Consider the following 20,357-nt stretch of genomic DNA (forward strand, 5'->3'; position numbering starts at 1 on the left):
CTATATTGTTGTCGACCCCTTCAAGAGGTAGTGCTCAAACACCTGTCGAGTGGTTAAAATGCTAAAGGTAAACAAGGACAACTTTCAAAAGACCCCATGATGGTGCTTTGGAAGCAAACAGTGTCACAACAAAAGCAACGAGAGCATCACATTGCGCAGTCGACAACATTAGTCAGACAAGTTGGTATAAACATGCAGACTGACTGATGAACAGAAAATTCAAAAACAAAAGAAGAGGTAAAAGCAAAGGAAGGAAGTTTCCTCTGTAGGGAATTGTTGGCTGGATTTCTCTTTTCTCACTGCCTTTTTTTCTTCCTCAAAGTTCCTGAATGTTGGAATTTTCTGCCCCAAAACCAAAGTCTCCTCTTAACAAAACAGTGTTTTCTCTGGTCAGATGCTTCAAATAGGTAGTTAATATCCACCCAAATAACAACAGTTTCTTAGTATTTATTTTCTTACTAATCGAGGTAATTTTTCGTTTGTCTATGTTTTTGGTCTTCAAATTTTCTTTTTGGGTTATCTTCTCTACCTTGTTTGTTGCTTCTCAACCTAACTACTTCATAAAAATCTAAAAATTGTTTAATTATTTTATATTATATCACCATAGGAATTTTGGCTCTTTTCCTTTGTCTTAATCACAAGGTCAAATCCTCAACTCTTTCCTCTTCCTTCAAAGTTCAAGGTTCATACCAAATTCTCACCTTCCTCTTCATTTTTGGGTTCATCTTTCACTTGCAGCAAGCAGGTACTTATCTTTTTCCTCCTCCTCCTATTCTTTATATTTCTTTTATTTTTTATTCTTAAATCTCTCCTCTTGTATATGAACTTAATTGTCATGAAGTTTATTTGCATATATATTATTGTATTTATAGATAATTAAGTCTATGAAATCATTGGTTCAGGCAGGCATGGATCTCTCTCTCTCTCTCTCTCTCTGTGATGATGGTTATGCATGTTGTTGTTGTAATCTCAGAAATCTTCTGTCTTTCTGTCATGATGTTTTGACAACTTTATTCCTCTGCAATTGCCAGCTACCATGAAACAACAATTTTGTTGTTTTTTTATTATTTATTTTTTCGGGTTTTCCGGAGTTCCCATGTTGTTCAAAGGTCCAGCTTATTTCAGAATTTGTTCAGCTTGTTCAAGGTTTTCTTAATTGCAGCTTTTAATTGTTTAGGCTCAAAATTTCAACATTTTGATACAAACGATATCGGGGGAGGGGGAAATCGAACTTGGAACCTCGAGCGCAAGGGTGAATGGTCATGCACTTCCATTGATTTTGCTTTCTTGCACAACTCTTTTTACCTGCCACTGCAAAAGGACATATGATGAATAGTCTTTTGTTGTTGTTGTTGTTCTGTATATATGCCTTCAAAACAGTTTAGCAGACATTACTATCTGTTGGATTGGACAGGCTCGACCAGATTAGCTGGAAAGGGATCCGAATCCCTTTCTCCTAATCCACCAAATCAGGGAATCCAGTCTATTGAAATTTGATCTATCGGCTACAAATAAGGATTCACTTTAAAAATTATAATAATTTTAGCCGTTGGATCCAATTTCAATGGTCTGGATGCCCTGATTTAGTGGATTAGGAGGAAGGGATCCGGAGAGGATCCCTTTCCAGATTCGCTTGGTCTAATTTACTAGTTTCCACTTTCCAGTGTTAATGATTGTTTGACAGTTATTTACCCTCTAATGTGTGACAAATTGTGATACAGAAACTCGAATTGTGTGATAGAACTTGTGTTCCTCAACGACAGAAGAAGTAAACCAAAACCATGTCTTTAGTTCGGCCAGCAGAGCTCTCCACCACATCATACAGAAATCGCAAATTATATTCTTTAAATGGCAGCAATGACGGTTCCAGCTTGTCAACTCAAATATTTGGGGCCGATGAGCACAAGGCCGTGTATGTGAATGATTCTTACAGCAGTGAGACTTACGAGAAGTACTTCCTTGACTCCCCAATGGAAGAAGTTACACATCCATCCAGCTCTGGCATTTCTGGAAGTTCGACTAACCCACGAGGTGCCTCATATTACCAGCTAACAGCTGGATCAGTTTCCTCCTTGAATACTCAAAATCCATATATCACTTCTTTAATGTCCAATTTTGAGTCAGATTACTTAGAGAGTCAAAGCCCCGATGCGGATAGCTTTGATGAAGATAAGATGAGATTGAAGCTTCAAGAATTGGAGAGAGCACTGCTTGATGACAATGATGATGAAGATGATGGGGAGAAAAATTGCTGTAGTCGAAGCATGGAAGTGGAAGGTGAATGGATTGATCCGATCCAGAGTGAATTGCTCCATGACTCACCCAAGGAGTCTTCATCATCTGATTCTAACGCGAGCAGTATCAGCATCAACAAAGAAATATCACATGCTTCTCCTCGGACACCCAAGCAGCTGCTTTTTGAGTGCGCTGGTGCACTTTCAGAGGGAAACAATGAAGAAGCATCAACGATGATAAATGAGCTTCGACAGATGGTGTCGATTCAAGGAGATCCCACACAGAGGATTGCAGCTTACATGGTGGAAGGCCTAGCAGCTCGCTTGGCTTCCTCAGGAAAATTTCTTTACAAGTCTTTGAAATGCAAGGAACCCCCGTCTTCTTATCGCCTTGCAGCCATGCAAATCCTTTTTGAGGTGTGTCCTTGCTTTAAATTTGGATTTATGGCGGCAAATGGAGCCATCATAGAGGCATGCAAAGATGAAAAGCGAGTTCACATCATAGATTTTGACGTAAACCAGGGGAATCAATACATAACCCTCATACAAACACTTTCGAGCCTGCCAGGTAAGCCACCACACTTGAAGTTAACAGGGGTGGATGATCCCGAGACAGTTCAGCGTCATGTTGGAGGCCTTAACATCATTGGACAAAGGCTTGAGAAGCTGGCAGAAGCGCTGAAAGTTCCATTCGAGTTTCGTGCAGTAGCCTCGAGGACTTCAATCGTCAATTCTTCAATGCTCGGCTGCAAGCCTGGGGAAGCAGTTGTGGTTAACTTTGCTTTTCAGCTTCACCACATGCCCGACGAAAGTGTTTCAACAGTTAACCAGAGAGACCAGCTTCTGCGGATGGTGAAGAGCTTGAGGCCAAAACTCGTTACAGTTGTAGAACAAGATGTGAACACCAATACAACCCCTTTTATCCCAAGATTTGTTGAAGCCTACAACTATTACTCTGCTGTTTATGATTCCCTTGATGCAGCTCTCCCTCGGGAGAGTCAGGATAGGATGAATGTTGAAAGGCAGTGCCTTGCACGGGACATAGTGAACATTGTGGCATGCGAAGGAGAGGAAAGAATAGAGCGGTATGAGGTAGCTGGAAAGTGGAGGGCTAGGATGACCATGGCAGGATTTACTTCATGTCCTATGAGCACCAGTGTGACTGATTCGATTCGGGATCTTAGCAGACAGTACAGTGACAGGTACAAAGTGAAGGAGGAGGCAGGGGCGCTTCATTTCGGGTGGGAAGGCAAAAGCTTGATTGTTGCTTCAGCGTGGAGGTGATGATCGTTCAGCTCCAAACTACTGCTACGCTTTCATTCAGTCTTGTACTTTGATTTTGTGTGGGGATAAAGACTCACGGCAATACAGAGGCAATTTCAGAGATTGACTACAATACTTACATATATTTAATACAACTACCATCTCGATTGTAAGGTGGCAATTGTATTAAATACACTTAAGTTTATAGTCAATCCCGTAATTTCGAGTTTATAAATAAAGGAACGTAGGGAGCTGCTAGTTTTCTAACACTGATAAACGATCTCAATGCTTGTAATAGAATAACCTTATGTACTCTCCTGTATAATTTTGTGCAGATGTGTTGTGATATTGTTGATGTTGCGAGCTTAAAATTATCGATATGTTGGGCAATATTGTATTCATAAATGGAACAACGGGTTATCCCGGACCTATTGACGGTGATTCTCAAATATTGCATAAGAGAATGTGATTAAGATGGGATAGAATGAACAGAAACAAAGACCTCGTATGTATATAACCCTTCGCGTTATCCCGGACCTATTGTTCTTAACTAACTTAGCTACAAGCCTACAACCCTTCGCGTCATTTCGTCATCAAACAATTAATTTCAAATATGATAGATCGTCAAAATTGTGAACAATATAAGTCAATTACAAGATCAGAAAATACAGTTAGGACTTCCCTCCGGCAAGTAAGCGAGTTAAATGCTCTCCGACATTTCTACTATTTCTCGTCACCTCTTTTAAGACATCACTTTGTTTTCTTCCATACATTCTTCCTTACGTTTGCCTGGTTTTTGTTATCTGTCCAAGCCTCCCAACTAACCATTCCGACAGTAACGCTGCTTGGACATTGTAAGACACCAACCGCCTTGCTCTTGCGAGCAAACAGGTAAAAGCAGCCGGAAAGCTCAATTTTGTCCAGCTCTCCTCACCCAATCCTTGCTGGAAGTCACACTTAAAAACCCTTGATATTCTATGCTCAGCTCTTCACACCAACAAAACACAATGCTACCTCAGCTTGGGCTTGGAGCTCTTCCAATACCTTTACAATGCTCTCCCGGCACATTGTTGTTTCATTACGATCCAATAGCATTTTCCTTAATCTTCATCCACGTACAAGAAAAGTTAACAGGGTCAGACATGAATCAACTCCAATTAAGCAACTTCTACACAACAATACAGATAAATTCATGTTATTCTATTGATCGTCAACCAAATGGCTTTCAACTCCCTTATTATAAGGTATCCCCAAGGTCAGTGTAAACTCCCTGGACATCTTTAACGATGTTTGAATTTCAAAAATTTATACTACCATTTCATATAACAAAATCACTAACAATCTGACAGTCGTAAGTGGTAAATTCATCAGCAAGCAGAGTCTACTAGTCATCTATTGCTCTTTAAATATATTTTCAAGGAACAAAGGAAAAATACCAATGTAAATAATTATCTAGGTGAAATGTAGGACATACCTAGAGACAGTTGCTATATCTCCATGACCAGTGCAGACAATAAGCATGGCATTAGCAGGCAATGCGGCATACAAGGTACGTATTCTAGTATCCAGTCGCATAAGAATTTCCTTTAGTTTGGACGTTAAGCTGCAGCTGATACTTTTTTTATTTCCAGAGTTCTTATGGCATGTAAGCAAGGATATCAACTCAGCAATTTTTCCATCTAATTTCTCCGCATCTTCTGCTTGTTTCGTGAAATAACGATTCAATTCAGAAAACTGGGTCCAGACGAAATGCACTTTCTCATTCCTTGCCTACAATTAAAAGTAAATGAAAAAAGCATGTAAAATTACGTAGCCAAGCCAAATGATAAAAATGAGAAAATAAGTGAACACAGCCATGAGAACTCTACCTCCTTTTGAGCTTTGGAAAGAGCTTCATCATCCGAGAACACAGGAACTGCATGGGATAATTCAGAGGCATGACGCTTCACAATGGAAATATCATCAATGATAGAGGATGTCTTTCCGCTTTCACTCAAAACAGTTAGGAGCCTTTTCCGTATCAGTGATGGTGCTGTACCAAAGTCGGGTCCTAATCCAACAGAAGGAGCATTCTTATAACAGACATTGACAAAAGGAGAACTATTTCCAACTTGGGCTCAGACAAGGTGTCAAATTCTGACATCTGGAAGACACTGAACTTTTGCAACAAACAGTAATGCTTCCCAACTCCACTTTTTCTGTATTCTATTTTCCATATAATTAGAATGAACGTTTATGGGCAAGTGGCCCTTTACCACAATGATGAAAAGGTGTTGAGCCCTTGCATGATGGCATGGGTTAGAATCCCGTCGGTGCTAATCTACATCTAATCTAACAAAATCTATTGTTTGAAAAGAAAAAATGAATAAAAGTTTATGCTGACAATGACAAGGTTCAATATAAGTCCTATATTAAAAAGGTGATAGATACCACACTAGTTGAGTTCCGTTATTCTCCATATTGGTCTATCATACAATGTAAATGCAAAAGATAGTCACTTACCATGTCTAATCTTTAAAAGTGCCAGGTCCATAGTAGCTCTTGCATCTTCAATACTGTCATGGCCAAGCCCTGACTGCTGTATCTCTTTAGAAAGAAACTTCCGGGCAAGATCACGAAGTTTAGGTTTGTAAGACCTACCACGGGGGTACTTGTACAACACTGCAGTATCGATCACTAGATTGTGGGAGATTTTTAATGCTAACAAGTCATTTTCCAACGAATGGCCCACTACGATGGTCTCCTTGTAAACCAGCTTTAGAAAGTCCTCCTGAGCATCGAAAGCGACTATTATAAATTAGAAACAAAGAGTTTCTTAACAGGAGATGATGAAATTAACACGTGAAGCAGCATCTGACAAGTCACAACTCTGGAAAATCACTAAGCGCAAATGTAAAACATAAATACGTACAAATGGAGAACAAGATCCAAGGATTAACCTGAATGTCCTTAAGACTTGTAGTCACCCCCTCTAACATCTCACTTGTAATTCCACTAAACCTGAACAGGAAATCAATCGTTATTCTTTTTATCATTTCATAGAAGCCTCTCTCATTCATACCGCAACAATTTCAAATACTGCAATCTAATTATAGGGCTGGATCTTATCCAGAAAAAGCATCAACACTAAGAATCACCTATATCCAGAAATAAAATCAGGAAAAATGATGATTTCTCAATGATTTACAACTTTCCCAGTGTGTTTTTTATTTCTCAGAGTAGAAAACTTTAAAAGCCCAAGTGTGGTTGAGTTATAAACGTTTGAACTCATTCTAAATCAGGATTCCAGCCTTGCACAGAAACTAAAATTGATTTCGAGCCTGCTGCTAGGGTTGGGCTGGTTGTAGAAGACACCTAGGGGATCATCATTTTAGTTTTTAGAGTTGAGATGTATTGGTGGGACTCGGGTGGATAAAGAGGGGTTTTTTCTGGAAGAAACTTAAAGCTGCAGTATTCGTGGGTTTTGAGTAGAGATGGAAGAAGATGTGGACACAAAACCCAGCGTGTCGTAGATGGTTTTTATTTAAATGCTAAATATGATTTGCTTTAAAATATCTTTGGCCAGCTAAGGCAAATTAATGTCGGCCGTATAACAATATATTAAAAGGAAAAAAGCACAGCCGCCACTGCAGCGCCTCAGACCGCATGAACAGGGACATGCACACTAAACGGTCGGCCAGGTAACAAGGGGTGCCTTGAGAGGCAATTTTGGAACTCCTTGCCCCAATGGGAGGCAACATTTTCCAAAACACTTGCTCCCCCACAATGCCCCAATAGCACTACAACCGATCATCATTTGTTTTACCCCACAAGAAATACAAACACCACCATGCACTTAGTTTGAAAAACATCATATAATATACAGGAATAAGATATTAAAACACAAATGTTCAATGATAAGGGTGACAAGGAAAATAATTAAAATTCAATGTGTAAGAGCAGAGTGAATAGCACCTTTTACTGGTAAGATAAGAGGAAATTTGGCTTAAGTAGATGGACTAATAAATGCACCTATAATCAAAGCAAGACTACTTCAAGAAGAGGTAAATGACTATGGCTGCTGACCAGAACTAACACGAAAAAGGTCGTACCCAGTGCACAAGGCTCCTGCTTTACGCAGGGTCTGGGAGAGGTGAATGTCGGCTAGCCTTACCCCATTTATGGAGAGGCTGCTCCCAAGTCTCGAACCCGAGACCTACCGCTCATGGGCGAAGGCACTTGCCATTGCACCAAGTGCGACCTCTACCAGAACTAACACGAAAATAACATAAAAATATTTTAAAACTTGAAAAAACTCCAAGATGAGATTTCATCTGGCCAACCTCATGGGAAACGGAAAAAGAAAAAAAAAAGGCACGGATGGCCACACATATTGATGACGATAAATCTGAATTCCAAGAAGCAGCTCTAACTGCTTCAACACTAGAGCAACATATCAAGGGAAGGACTAATGAAGGCTAAAATGATAACATACCTGGTATTATAATCAGTGATAGGATTTGTTGGTTTGACCAATTTATCTAGCACAACCTGAGATTCATTAAAACTTAGAAGTTCAAACATTGAGAAGAAAAGTTATTTAGGTGGTAACAAACTCATTTGCACAAAATTGCGTAGAAGAAATTTTAAGAGTCTAGGGGTCACATTAAAGTTTCAAAGCATTCAGAATCATAAAAAATAGTCAAAATTTCATACAAAATCTTGATAAGTAAGAACTTGATATCATATGATATGAGGATTCAAAAAACCTATATGATTCAGACATTGATAACATGTTGACCCTGGTGAACCAGAGATTTCTAGCTTCAAGATTGTGTCATCAGCAGGATGCAATAAGGTGCGAATTAGAAAAGATGTTGAAGCCCTGATATGTCACTCTGTTTTTTCCTTTCCACACCTCCTTCATATATTTGGAAATGATAATCAAGCAACACTAGGAAATGAGCATCTCCAAGTTTCTTTAAAATTTGTTAATTTAGCTAGCGCATCCAAAAACTATTTTAACTAGCCAATTTAATTTAACGTCTCCAGCACTATAAATGTTTTAATCTTCAAACAACCCATCTTTCTCATCATTCTCATCCCTTGACATCTCTCTCCCCAATTAATACTTTTTATGTTTAGCTAGCTCTTTTCTTTAAGGTTAAAGAGCAACTATTCAAAAAAACTAAAATAAAGAGTGGGATATAGATTCTCTTGGAGCTTGATTTCCTTGGTTTGGCTCTTTCAAAAAGCTATTTGAGAAGTTTAAAGAGTCTCTTGGAGATGTTCTACAAGTAGACCAGAGAAAGCTTAATGTTCAGGGAGATTGGCAATGGTTTAGGGATTAAATAAGACAAAATATAAGTTCAGAGACATTAGCAAGATTTACTCAAACAAGAAAGTTCAAGCGTAAATCACTCAGATACTACATTTTATTCAACTGAAATTATAAGTTTTGAAACATTCAAATTTAAATAAGACCACTAAACCATTGCCAAGTCAGAAAAAAATTGCAACTTTTACTTTTAAAAAATTTCAGAAAGAAAAAAATTGCACAAAACTTATGCATCCTTACACATTAACATCCATTTCCTTTTGCACAATTAGGCAACAAAATAGTTAAAACTTACATCTCCTTTCATAGTCACCAGCGTTGCTCTTGTTAGCTCAAGACCCTCACTTGTGACGCACTAACAAAACAAAATGGATCAACCAAGATGACATCAGTACGCCAATGCTTTGTGAGAACAGAAAAATTAAAAATGAACATAATTTACTACTATCGAACAATTCAGCTGGCAGTTATAAAACAAGTTGAAAGGACAAATGCACCTCAACAATGAACTTCCCACAAGATAACAGTTATTTAGTACTATATGTTAAGTTGTTAACAAATTTCTTTCTATCTTTAGAAATTGATATTCAAAGATTTACCATCTCACAATCAAGTGCCAATATTTGATAGTGAGACGATCCTGAAGGGGCCAGAAGAGTAGAAAGAAAACCTGCATTGATAAATAATAATTAATAAGAATAAAAGTTTAAGGAACTAGCTAGAAATTAAATCATAGAGAAATCCTAATTAATAACTTAAGTGGCATCTGTCTTGTTACCTGGCAAATTGAAGCAATATCCATTCTCTTCAAGTTGTTTTGTTGTAAGAGTGTAAAATGTAATAGGGAAAGGTATATCTTTCATGAGTTCCACAGAAGATAGATTATCTAAACCAGAAAAACATGTAGAGAAAACCCAGAAAAAAAAAAATTAAGAGGATCCTCATGGAGTGTTAAGATACTTTTACAGAACAAAAGGATGCATACTTTTTATAGGATAATTTTATAGCTTGGATCAAATGATAAGAACCTACACCAACTTAAGAAACGCAAAAACTGAATGGCTAAGTAATCAATACAACACCAATATCCAAGATATGATAAAGCTGGTATGATTTCTGAATTCTACTCATACTGACAGAACTGATGTTGTATCATGAGTGCATGAATTTCAAAAGGAAAACCTTTTCTAGACTTCCATAAACAAGAACTTCTATGGCGCAATCCAATAGTGCACACTGAAATAACTTTGATGTTACAGTCCAAACATTACGAAGCAGATAACATTGTGTGTTTCTTCATGTTTTATGCATGCGAAGACTTGGGAATACTAATATGAGAGTGAGTGTTGACAGCAGGAAAACATCAACACAAGCTCTAGTAGCAATAGAAGTTGTTCTGCTTCTGCAAAATCTAGCCCCATCCAGATGGGCATGCAGCATTTGTTTTCATAATTGTTAATCACAACATTGTAGGTAGATTCCTAATAGTTTGAATCTGAGAGACACTCTCCACACATTGGACATTTTTCTGCTCTTACCTATTGGTAATTAATTGAACATGGATCCCACAACTCCTAGTGATTCAGAACAGTACAAATAACTATGACAACCAATGTTACCAAAAATGAGGATTGCTAGCCATAACGGAATGGAGAAGTTTAAAAAAAGAAACCGAGAAGTATTGATACTTCTCAGTTCATGAGTATAACTGCAACCCCGGAGAACTGTACAAATAAACAGAACTTCAGGTTACTTGTGGCTTGCTTTCCTACTCAGACAAGTTGGAGGACCATTCTCTAGTAAAATATCCTTGATTTCCGTACAAATACTAACTTTGACGTGCAAATTAGCAAAGTTAAGATGAAAACAAGAAATTTAGTATGATCAATGTTCTGCAAACATGTCACATACCTTGTTTAGACGCCAGGTTAGATTTCTCCACAGTTGAACTACTCTCTTCCCTCTTTCTTTTCACTTTGCTCGTCAGGAGTGCATCAATTGTCTGCATCCCATCTGACATACAACTAGTATGGGCAAAAAGATAAAGCATAGAAGGTGGAAGTACAGGGAAATTAAAGGCGGATGAAGCAAAATCACTTGTGACAAACCTGAGAGCTAAAACTGGCCTTGGCTTGCCACATAATGCTTTGAGACTCTTAAGAAGTCGATGATGTGATAAATACAATGCTGCGTCCAGGCCTGGGACATAAAGCATAACCACTTTGGGAATGAGGGGCTTGTTCTGCAAAATGTAAGGTTACAGTATTAATAACTATAAGAATTCTTGTTTCTTTCAACTTCCTGTCTACAAATTATGCACGGAATCCAACGAGATTGAGAAATATATATGGCTGGGTAACATTTCACGGTTTAATGAGTCTTCCACCTGTTTGGTATGTGTATTATTTCACAGTTTAAATAGTCTTCCACCTGTTTGGTATGTGTATTAAGGATTCTTCCATGTACTTTGGGTAATATTAATCATTATGGTTTCATTGATCCTTAACGATACATACATTGGAATTATCAAAAGAGGGGTTAAAAAACAAAAGAATTCCTCACCTTAATAAAAACCCATGAAGGCATGAATCCTTCAGCAAGCACCCACGTCACTAGTTCTTGAACCTCCTGCATCACGACATAAACTCCATTCACTCACTCAATCTTCTTTCTTAGTCAATAAATGTTCAAATCGAATGAAATTTCCTGCCACTTGACAGAAAAGGAACAAATATGAGTACCCACTTGCAAATTCAGAGTTGTGTTGGCTTCCGGTGTCTTAAAAACCACCTCTGCTTTACTCTGCAAGGGCAAATAAGATTAAATGCAAAGCACTAAAGTTCAATCGTTTCAATCAAAATCCCGTCGGACCACACAAACTACTTCCATGAACAAGCATTACTGGTACTGCAGAAACTAGAGTCTAAAGAAAACATACAGATGTACATACTACAGCTAACTGAACCATTTACGTATCGAATTGAAAGCTATAAGCAGCAGACCTGTTCTTCGTACAAGAATACATGGTATCGCCAACATCACAGAAATTCGAAACAAAACTAAAAGATTGCAACTTTGAATGCTAATGATAATACAATTAGAGCGGCAAATACTTTAGGCGCACAACCAATTCATGGCAAAACATGGAAGGCGACGAAATTTAAAAGAAAACAAATTAGAGAGAGAAAGAGTACTTGAGGGCCGTAGACATCGAAGAAAGTGGAGCAGTTGGTATCATTTTTGCTGCTGCTTGAGCTCACTTCTTCCTCCGGGGCTAAAGTTTCGACTTTAATGGGGGAAGAAGGCATGGCCTCCGTCACTGAAGCTTTACGAACCCCCGGAGAGCGAATATGTACGAGTTTTATTACGAACCCAGGGAGAGAGAGAGAACGTACGAGGTTTATAAACCTTTTGTTTGACCGGATTAGGGGACTGGACTAGGACTAATTCCTAGTGTAGTCTTATGTTTGGTTTGCACAAAAATTAGGTTTAATGGGATTAGATAGGACTCGCTCGGATTAATGACTTCGCTAGGAGTTCTTAGCCAAGAACCCCAAATTTGGCCGGACTCGTAAGACCTTCTGCGAGAGAGAACCTGGCTCATCCTGCGAGAGAGAATCGACGCCATCGCTCCCTGCTTGCCCTGCTTGCCCTGCTCCCTCATCCTTGTCCTCCTCACCCTCATCTCTGTGTCCTGCTTGCCCTCAGTTGCATCCTGCTCGCCCCCATCTGCTCCTCTTGCCCGGTAAACTTCGAATCTTCGATTTGTTTTGCGATCGTGATACTACTGAGCTTTATTTGATTTAGTTGTTTTGGGTTTGAGAAATTTTCAATAATAGACCTCTGCACTTGAACAAATTAGGGTTTTGATTAGGGTCAAATTGCAGATCCTGCTCGCCCTCATCTGCTCCTCCACCTTCTTCTCAGGCGACCTCTCAGGAACCCTCCACCCAAACCGCCCCTCCTCCTCCCCCATTCGATCACAGTCCAAGTAACCCTCTCTCTCTCTCTCTCTCTCTCTCTCTCTCTCTCTGGTTTTTTGAATTTGCGACTAATGTTTTTAAGATGCCTTTTTTATGTATCTGAATTTTTTCCATCTGTTTTATTTACTTATTTATGGATTCTGGGTTTATTGAAAGGTGTTGAATTTGCAATCAGTTGCTGTCTAATTTTGAGATCTGAAATTTAGTTAAAATCAGTTTTGACCATTAAATATAGGTTGGACAGGTTGGAATCAACATTTGGAGGTTGAGTTGGTCGAATTTGAACATTTGAGAGCCTTGCACTTGTAATTATTATGAGTAATGATAACATAGAGTGAGATGTATGTGATTAATGAAAGATAAGATTGTGAACGTTGCATGCAGTGGTAATTACTTCTTCCATGGCTTGAGAATAGAGAGTAGGATGATCAATGCAATAATCAAGAGCAAGATTATGGAAATCATCATGCATTTTCTTGACTTCTTTTGCAAGCTCTTTGCAGCTTGTAGGGCAACATTCTATAAGAGGAATCCCATTTAGTAATTACTTCTTCCTTACTTTTGTTCTTTTGTAATGTCTCATAAACTTTTGTTCAAATCGACAAAGGAAAAAAGTCGTCTCATTTAGCCTTACATTGCCGTGAATCAATTTGAACTGTAGAGTCTACTTTGTTTTCTTTCTTCATTTAAGGCCTCAGTTCTTCTTCGTCAATTCAACAAGCTCATCATACTATCTCTCTCTAAAACTTTCTCTCTGTAAAGCTTTTGCTCTGATATCTTGAGCGATTTAACACTCCCTTTGCAGCGCCGTTCCTTCGTCTCGAGCGATTCAACACACCCTTTCCGACGCTGTTTTATCGTCTTCTCCAAGCTCTTGCAGTCACTTCTGAAACTCCAACCTCCAGGTCAGTGTTCATAGCTTATCTCTGTCATCGCTTCTGCCATCGCAATGTATATTTTGTCTCAATTCTTCCTTTATGTTATTCTTTTAATTAGAATTAGGTTTGGATTTTTAGTTTAGTTATATCTTTATTTTCGTCCTTTCAATATTTTCTACTAATTTTATTTGTCAAAATTTTTGTTTAATTGAAGAAAAATATCGTTAGGTTTGGTCCCTTGTACTCAATTTTTATTTTGTTTTTTTAATATCACAATAGTTAAGGAACTGTCAAATAGTGATTATGTAATCTGATTTACTGGTTTTCATATTTCTGTATATTACTTTTTCGGAGGAAGTTCGATCATCTGAAAGTTACTTTGCAGCTCAATTGTTAATGGAAGCTACCAAATGCCATTATTTTTGTATACCCTATTGAGTTTTGTCGCGCTGTTTTGTGGTGGGTCTTGAATCTTAACTTGTGTTATACTTATTATCCTAAATTCGTAATGCTTTGTAAAGCGGTCTGCCGTTGTGATCTCGTGAGGCTGGCGGGATTTCGCTTTCCATTTTACCTCTTTGGTGGTTGTACTAGTTGGTTTGTTCTGTTTCTTGTTTTACAAACTAAGATAAAAGGCATAATTTTGCATTGTTGCTTTCTTTACCTGCTAACCTGTATTGGACTTTAGCTTCACTTGTATTCTGATTGGTTCTCTATTGTTGTTGCAGTTTATTCAATTGCAGTTACAGATTCACAAAACAGAACTTGGTTTGTGAAAAGAAGGTTTCATTCTCATCTATTTCTTTGTTCAGTTTTCATTTTGTTAGTTGTCTTTTATTGCTGCACTCACCTGCCTGCACTACATGTATGCATCACTCCTATATAAAAGTGCATTGAAGACACAAACTTGATGTCCCTTGAGTACAGACAAATGCTCCATCCATGCATCCCTCGAGCACAAACTTGATGTCTCTTAAACTTGGTGTCTCTTATTATGTCATTGTCAATGCACAAACTTGATGTCCCTTTTGTACCCTTGTTCTCTCTTAAAATTTTTAGGCCTTAAAATGCATTTGAAAATGCAGGCAGGATGATGTAAAAGTGTAATGGGTGATTGGCAGTCTGATCAGGGTACATAAAAAATGTTGGAATATCGATATGCATATTTTCCATGAATTTTTTTCTTTAAAGCCCAGGACATCCTGCCTGAGATCTCCCTGACCCAATGGAACATGCCCCATCTTGTTTAATCTGTACTTCTTTATCTCATTTGGAAGGATCCCATTTTTTAATTTGTTATTAAGTCTTTTAGATTCTATTTGTTAATGTAATTTTGCACACTCGAAGTTTGTCTGCTATGAAGATGTCTTTCGACTTTATGTCGTGCACAATTACGTATCGTTCTTTGGCATAATTCCTATTGAAATAAAAACTTTGTTTTCTATGCAAAAGGTTGAAAAGGGATAAAGATAAGAGAAGATGGAACTTGGGAATTTAGGATGTCAAAGTTGTCAAAATTCCAAGTCCTACCCACATGCTGTTTTGGATTTTTTAAATTTGGGGTTTCAGCAATGGGAGTCTTCCATGTGTGTACTATCTGCGTGTGTCGATGTATGCTGGTTTTGTGTGTGTGTGTGAAATTGTAAAGTTTTTGTAAAGACTCGTAGATAATGGATACACCTTATTGACCTTTGGTTGAAAACAATTAAAAATGTGTTTTGGCAATGATAAATAATGATGATGATCTCTACAATGTAGGATTGAGCACAATCATGCGCGTACACATAAGCACACACAGATCACACACAATTGCTTTGTAATGACGATGATCTCTAGTTCTAAAAATTGAGAGCCAGTAACTTGCATCTTTGTGATGCAATTGCTTTGTATTATGAATTCTTTTGATCTAGTTCAATTGATATCATAATTACTTCTTTTCCATCACCCTTAATAACAGTGATATTACATATATCATGTTCTCATTTTTTTTCCTTTTTTTTATTTTAGTTTGGATAGAGATGGATCGAAGGAAATTTTTATTGGTCTTATTGTTAGAGACGTCCCATTTAGAGACAATTTGCATTTGTACAATTCTTGTGTTGTTGATGCTAAGGGTCAAACAGAGACATGTTGAACGACGCACTTTGACTAACCGTTCACTTGTTAGACAATAGATTAGTTTGTGTTATCTGAATGGTATAATAGGGAATACTGATATTGAATGTGTAAACGAATTAAGAATGGATAGAAGGACTTTTGGCATATTATGTGACTTACTTCGTCAAGATGGGAGGGTAAAAGATGATGGTTTGGTGTCTCTGGAGGAGCAGGTGTGTATGACTTTACAAATACTAGCACATCATACTAAGAATCGTAGTATTGGTGCTAGATTTTATTGGTCGGGAGAGACTATAAATAAGTATTTCAATAGTATATTGCAAGGAATTTTGCGATTACAAGGTATCCTACTAAAAGTCCCTCAACATGTGCCTATTGATTCTATGGATCATAAGTGGAGGTGTTTTAAGGTGTGTTGATATTTTTTTCAATTTTTCCTAAGCTTTAACTAGATATTCCCTTTGTATAAATTAACAAAAGCTTATTTTTTGTTTAGAATAGCTTGGAAGCATTAGATGGAACGCACACTGATGTGCATGTACTTGAAATTGACAAACCTAGATACCGAACAAGAAAGGGTCGAGTTGCCACTAATGTGTTAGGTGTGTGTTCAAGGGATATGTAGTTCATATGTGTGTTTTCGGGGTAGGAGGGCTCCACATCAGACTCTAGAGTGCTACATGATGCAATTACTAGGCATAATGGTTTAAAGGTACTTACAAGTAAGACTATTAGTTAGTCTCAAATTGGTAAGTTATGTCTAGTTTTGTTTGTGAACTGCAAATATTAATAGGGTCTTTTTTATTATTATTATTAGGTTATTATTACCTTGTAGATGGTGGTTATACAAATGGTGAAGGATTCCTTGCACCCTATAAAGGAATACCTTATCATTTATCTGAATAGGAGGGACAAACACCTTCCAATAAGGAAGAATATTTTAACAAGAAGCATTTTAAGGCAAGGAATGTAATTGAACATTGTTTTGGCTTGCTAAAAGGAAGGTGGGCGGTACCAAGGAGTCCATCTTTCTATTCAATAAGGACACGAGGTCGAATAATTACCGCTTGCTGCCTACTACACAATCTTATTAGGCAAGAGATGTCTGTAGATCCAATGGAGAATTTGCCAATAATAGAAGATGGACAAAGTACAGAAGAAGGTGAATATGTTGGTAGTGTTGAACATCTAACCAGTGGACTGCTATGGCTCAGAAAATGTATAATAAGTGGAGAGCAATTAGGAACCAACAATCGAACTAGCTATATGTATTAATGGTAGCATTTTATTTTAGTTTTTCTTTTTATCATGCATATGTTGGACATTAGCAAAATGATTGGATTGCTCATCATTGATTGTAATTTGATTTATTGATTGGATAGTATGCAAATTGATTGGATATTATGTAAATTGATTCTTTGTATTGTACCTTAGTACATTCAAATATTTTTTGTTAAGGTATGGATAACAACAATAATTTGAATGCTGCTCAAGAGCCAAAAGGAAAGAGGCGTAAATGGGAAGCATTTGAGGAAGAAGCATTATTATCTGTTCTTGAGGATTTTGTTGCTCGAAGGCAACGGTGTGACACAGGTGCTTTCAAACAAGGTACTTTGATTGAAGTAGCAAAAGCTGTCAATGTGTTATGTCCCAATTCAAATATAAAAGCAACTCCACATATTGAGTCAAAGTTGAAGAAATGGAAAAAAACATATAGTTTGATCCTTGACATGATAAACACGAGTGGATTTGCATGGAATGATGTCAAAAAGTGCATTGAAGTTGACAGTCATGACGCATGGCAAACTTATGTGCAGGTTCATATCCTATTTTATTTATACATTAGTTATATTCTTGCAGCTATATTTGTTACGCATGCTAAATTTTAGAATTACTATTTTGATATAATCTTAGAAAAATAAAGAAGCTGATGGATGGAGAAGCAAACCTTTTCCACTGTATCATAGATTTGCATATATATTTGGAAAGGATCGGGCTACGGGTAATGTAGCCGAAACCCCTGCTAAAATGGTGGAGGAACAAAGTCATAATCAGGTTGATGCAAGTGATCTTGGAGTTGAAAATGATGTTTCTCCAGTGAACGAACAAAGCCAACAAAGCAACCAGTCTACAAATAGCCAAAGAAAGAGGAAAAGAACTACGGGAAGTTCAAGTGATGGAACTGAGGCAATTATCAATGGATTGAAAGAATTTTATGTTGAAAGTGGGAAAAGGATGCAAATGGTAATTGAAGCTATAATTCAAGGTACCGCAGATTATAGTGACATAGCTAACGAACTTAAAGCAATGGGTCTTTCTCCTATGGATCAAATTGATGGATTAACTCTTATTTTGGAAAAACCACAAAATGTGGGAGTGTTCAGGTCAATAGATTCAGAACTCAAGAAAGTGTTCGTCCAAAGGCTTTTAAGAGACAAAGCAAGCGGATGATGATATTATGTGGTGCTTTTTGACATGGATGTATTTTGTTAATCGTACAATCTTAAGGTTATGGCTTCTAACTTAGCCTTGCATTGTGAAATATTTTGGCAAATATTAACTAGGATTTTGTAAATTATGGGGATCTATTTTGGAATGTTATGCTATAGTTAACTAACATTTTGTAAAATATCATGGAGGAAAGTTTAGTGAATGATGTTTTACAGAGTCAGTCAATGGCAGAGATTGACTTGTGTGATGAACTGAAATGATGAAGTAATTGCTCCTCTCTTTCTTTTGCATATTGTTAATAGAGGATGTTGTATAATTACTAGTATATATATGTATATATGCACAAAAATTCCATACGCATGATTATTGTTATTACTAGCTTAGGAATGCATAAATTATTCATGATCTCTTCCTTTTGCATATTGTTACTAGTTTTCTTCAAACTAGGTGGAGCAAGCCAATTTATGTACTAGGAATCCAAATGTAGCAATGATCAATGTGCAGCTATCCATTTGTCATTGTGCCTCGTATCATTTTGGTCTTGAGATTGAATGCAATTGTCATGGTATGGATTGAAATTGGCTTATACATACAAGCGTAATTCCAAGTAATTATTTCACAATTATGTAAAAAATTGAACTTGTCAGACATCAATTTTTGTTCTACTCAAATGAGTATAAACCAACACCTTTAACTTTAATTTACAACTTAAAACCAAAGGTGAATAATTAAGAAAAGCATCTTAAACCATGTCGATTGTTGGGAGGACATTTTGTCATATTCATGTAAGAATGCTACTCTTGAATCATGTATGTTTCTTTCATTGGCAAGAAAATTTGGTTTTTGTATTTTTATTGAGTTCCCTCTCATCCAATATTATTAATTTTAATAATATATTTAATAAAAAAAACAATTAAAATAGAACAATAATGTAGTCATAATATGAGCAAACATCAAACTGGTGACAGTACTATTTTCATTATCCTACTTCTTAGTCCGACACTGCACCAAACGTTTCACTAAACTAGTCCAGCTTAGTCCAGTCTAAGCCAGTCCAGCTTAATCCCTGCAACTAGTCCAGTCCGAGACATTCCAGTGCAACAAACGCACCCAAAAGGGCTTAAAATTTATATCTTTTTAATATTTATGCTGGGCATATTGAATCGGAAACCGAAATTGAATGTGTTGGGATTTATTGGTTGCTGGGTCGTTCTTATGTGGACTATAGCCTATGTCGAAATTTTAATAGACTTCAATTTTACATTTTTAACAAACGGTATTATCTATATGTTGAGCAAAAAATTGTACATAATATGTAAACAAATAATTCACTCGACACAATTTCACCCTCGTTCATTTTTCCGAAGAGGGTTTTATTAATTCGAGTTCGACCCATTCTAGGCTACGCGCCTATTAATTACAACCCTTCTTTTGGAAAGGCATACCCTTTGATTCTAATTTGAATAAATCATAACTTGAGGATTTGGGTGTTTGTTTAATTTTGTGACTACATCTAGGTAGAATCCTAGATTGCCTACGTACCCTCGTTGAGGGATCAAGTCATTCGTAGTTCATGTATTTGTTGAGGTTTGATGCCTTGTGCAGTTTCAGCTCGTGCAGGCAAGGAGCAACTGATGCCTTGTGCAGTTTTAGCTCATGCAGGCGAGGACTTTAAGCCGTTGGAGCTGTTGGTGCCTTATGCAGTTTTAGCTCATGCGGGCAAGGAGCATTTGAAAATTTGATGTGGCTTCATGCCATTTGAGATTTTTCTTCGGCTTTGTGCCACTCGGGATTTGATACGGCTTTGTGCCCTTTGAAACTTTTCTTCGGCTTCGTGCCATTTTGGTATTTGATAGTAGGAGTGAATTTAGTTTATATAAATCAGGGATTCGTTTTGATTTCACGGTTGCGTCTATAATTTGATATCAGACTGCCTACGTATCCTTAACGGAATCAAACCGGCGTAGTTCATAACTGCTTGATTTGGATTTGCATTCTTGTGTTCAGACTTGGAAAAAATGAGAAGTCAATTGGGTATTCAGACTTGTTTGAAACCCATACATGACCTCTTGTGAAATGGGACTTCACTTTTTTCTTTAAGTAGCAACCCACG

At 37.3% G+C, this 20,357-nt stretch overlaps 3 protein-coding genes across 14 annotated transcripts; 2 read left to right on the top strand and 1 right to left on the bottom strand.

Annotated features, from left to right (window-relative positions):
- Positions 1-215: 215 nt before the first annotated feature.
- LOC126585109 (scarecrow-like protein 1) lies at positions 216-3,946 on the top strand. 5 transcript variants are annotated; one of them, XM_050249503.1, is made up of 3 exons: positions 216-745; positions 1,178-1,252; positions 1,722-3,946. In XM_050249503.1, exon 3 carries the CDS (start codon positions 1,782-1,784, stop codon positions 3,516-3,518), a length of 1,737 nt encoding a protein of 578 aa, XP_050105460.1. In that variant the 5' UTR covers positions 216-745; positions 1,178-1,252; positions 1,722-1,781; the 3' UTR covers positions 3,519-3,946. The 5 variants fall into 5 exon arrangements, with proteins under 5 accessions (XP_050105460.1, XP_050105458.1, XP_050105459.1 ...); XM_050249501.1 differs by having other exon boundaries at positions 1,205-1,259; XM_050249499.1 differs by having other exon boundaries at positions 217-745; positions 1,178-1,259.
- A 136-nt stretch (positions 3,947-4,082) lies between these two features.
- LOC126585111 (small RNA degrading nuclease 5-like) lies at positions 4,083-12,249 on the bottom strand. The gene is made up of 14 exons (XM_050249504.1): positions 12,009-12,249; positions 11,560-11,616; positions 11,377-11,442; positions 10,923-11,056; positions 10,726-10,838; positions 9,593-9,700; positions 9,414-9,484; positions 9,110-9,169; positions 7,972-8,027; positions 6,437-6,497; positions 6,000-6,267; positions 5,366-5,547; positions 4,972-5,267; positions 4,083-4,602 (listed from the first exon to the last, which is right to left on the bottom strand). Exons 1-14 carry the CDS (start codon positions 12,120-12,122, stop codon positions 4,479-4,481), a joined length of 1,710 nt encoding a protein of 569 aa, XP_050105461.1. The 5' UTR covers positions 12,123-12,249; the 3' UTR covers positions 4,083-4,478.
- A 77-nt stretch (positions 12,250-12,326) lies between these two features.
- LOC126585114 (uncharacterized) lies at positions 12,327-18,512 on the top strand. 8 transcript variants are annotated; one of them, XM_050249508.1, is made up of 6 exons: positions 12,327-12,559; positions 12,677-12,805; positions 13,560-13,702; positions 14,404-14,458; positions 17,252-17,610; positions 17,708-18,512. In XM_050249508.1, the coding sequence occupies exons 5-6, from the start codon at positions 17,254-17,256 to the stop codon at positions 18,242-18,244; spliced, it is 894 nt and encodes a 297-aa protein (XP_050105465.1). In that variant the 5' UTR covers positions 12,327-12,559; positions 12,677-12,805; positions 13,560-13,702; positions 14,404-14,458; positions 17,252-17,253; the 3' UTR covers positions 18,245-18,512. The 8 variants fall into 8 exon arrangements, with proteins under 8 accessions (XP_050105465.1, XP_050105463.1, XP_050105468.1 ...); XM_050249506.1 differs by having other exon boundaries at positions 13,603-13,702; XM_050249511.1 differs by having other exon boundaries at positions 12,689-12,805.
- Positions 18,513-20,357: the final 1,845 nt, after the last annotated feature.

The sequence above is a fragment of the Malus sylvestris genome, chromosome 10, assembly GCF_916048215.2.
Source record: "Malus sylvestris chromosome 10, drMalSylv7.2, whole genome shotgun sequence".
Taxonomy (NCBI): Eukaryota; Viridiplantae; Streptophyta; class Magnoliopsida; order Rosales; family Rosaceae; genus Malus; species Malus sylvestris.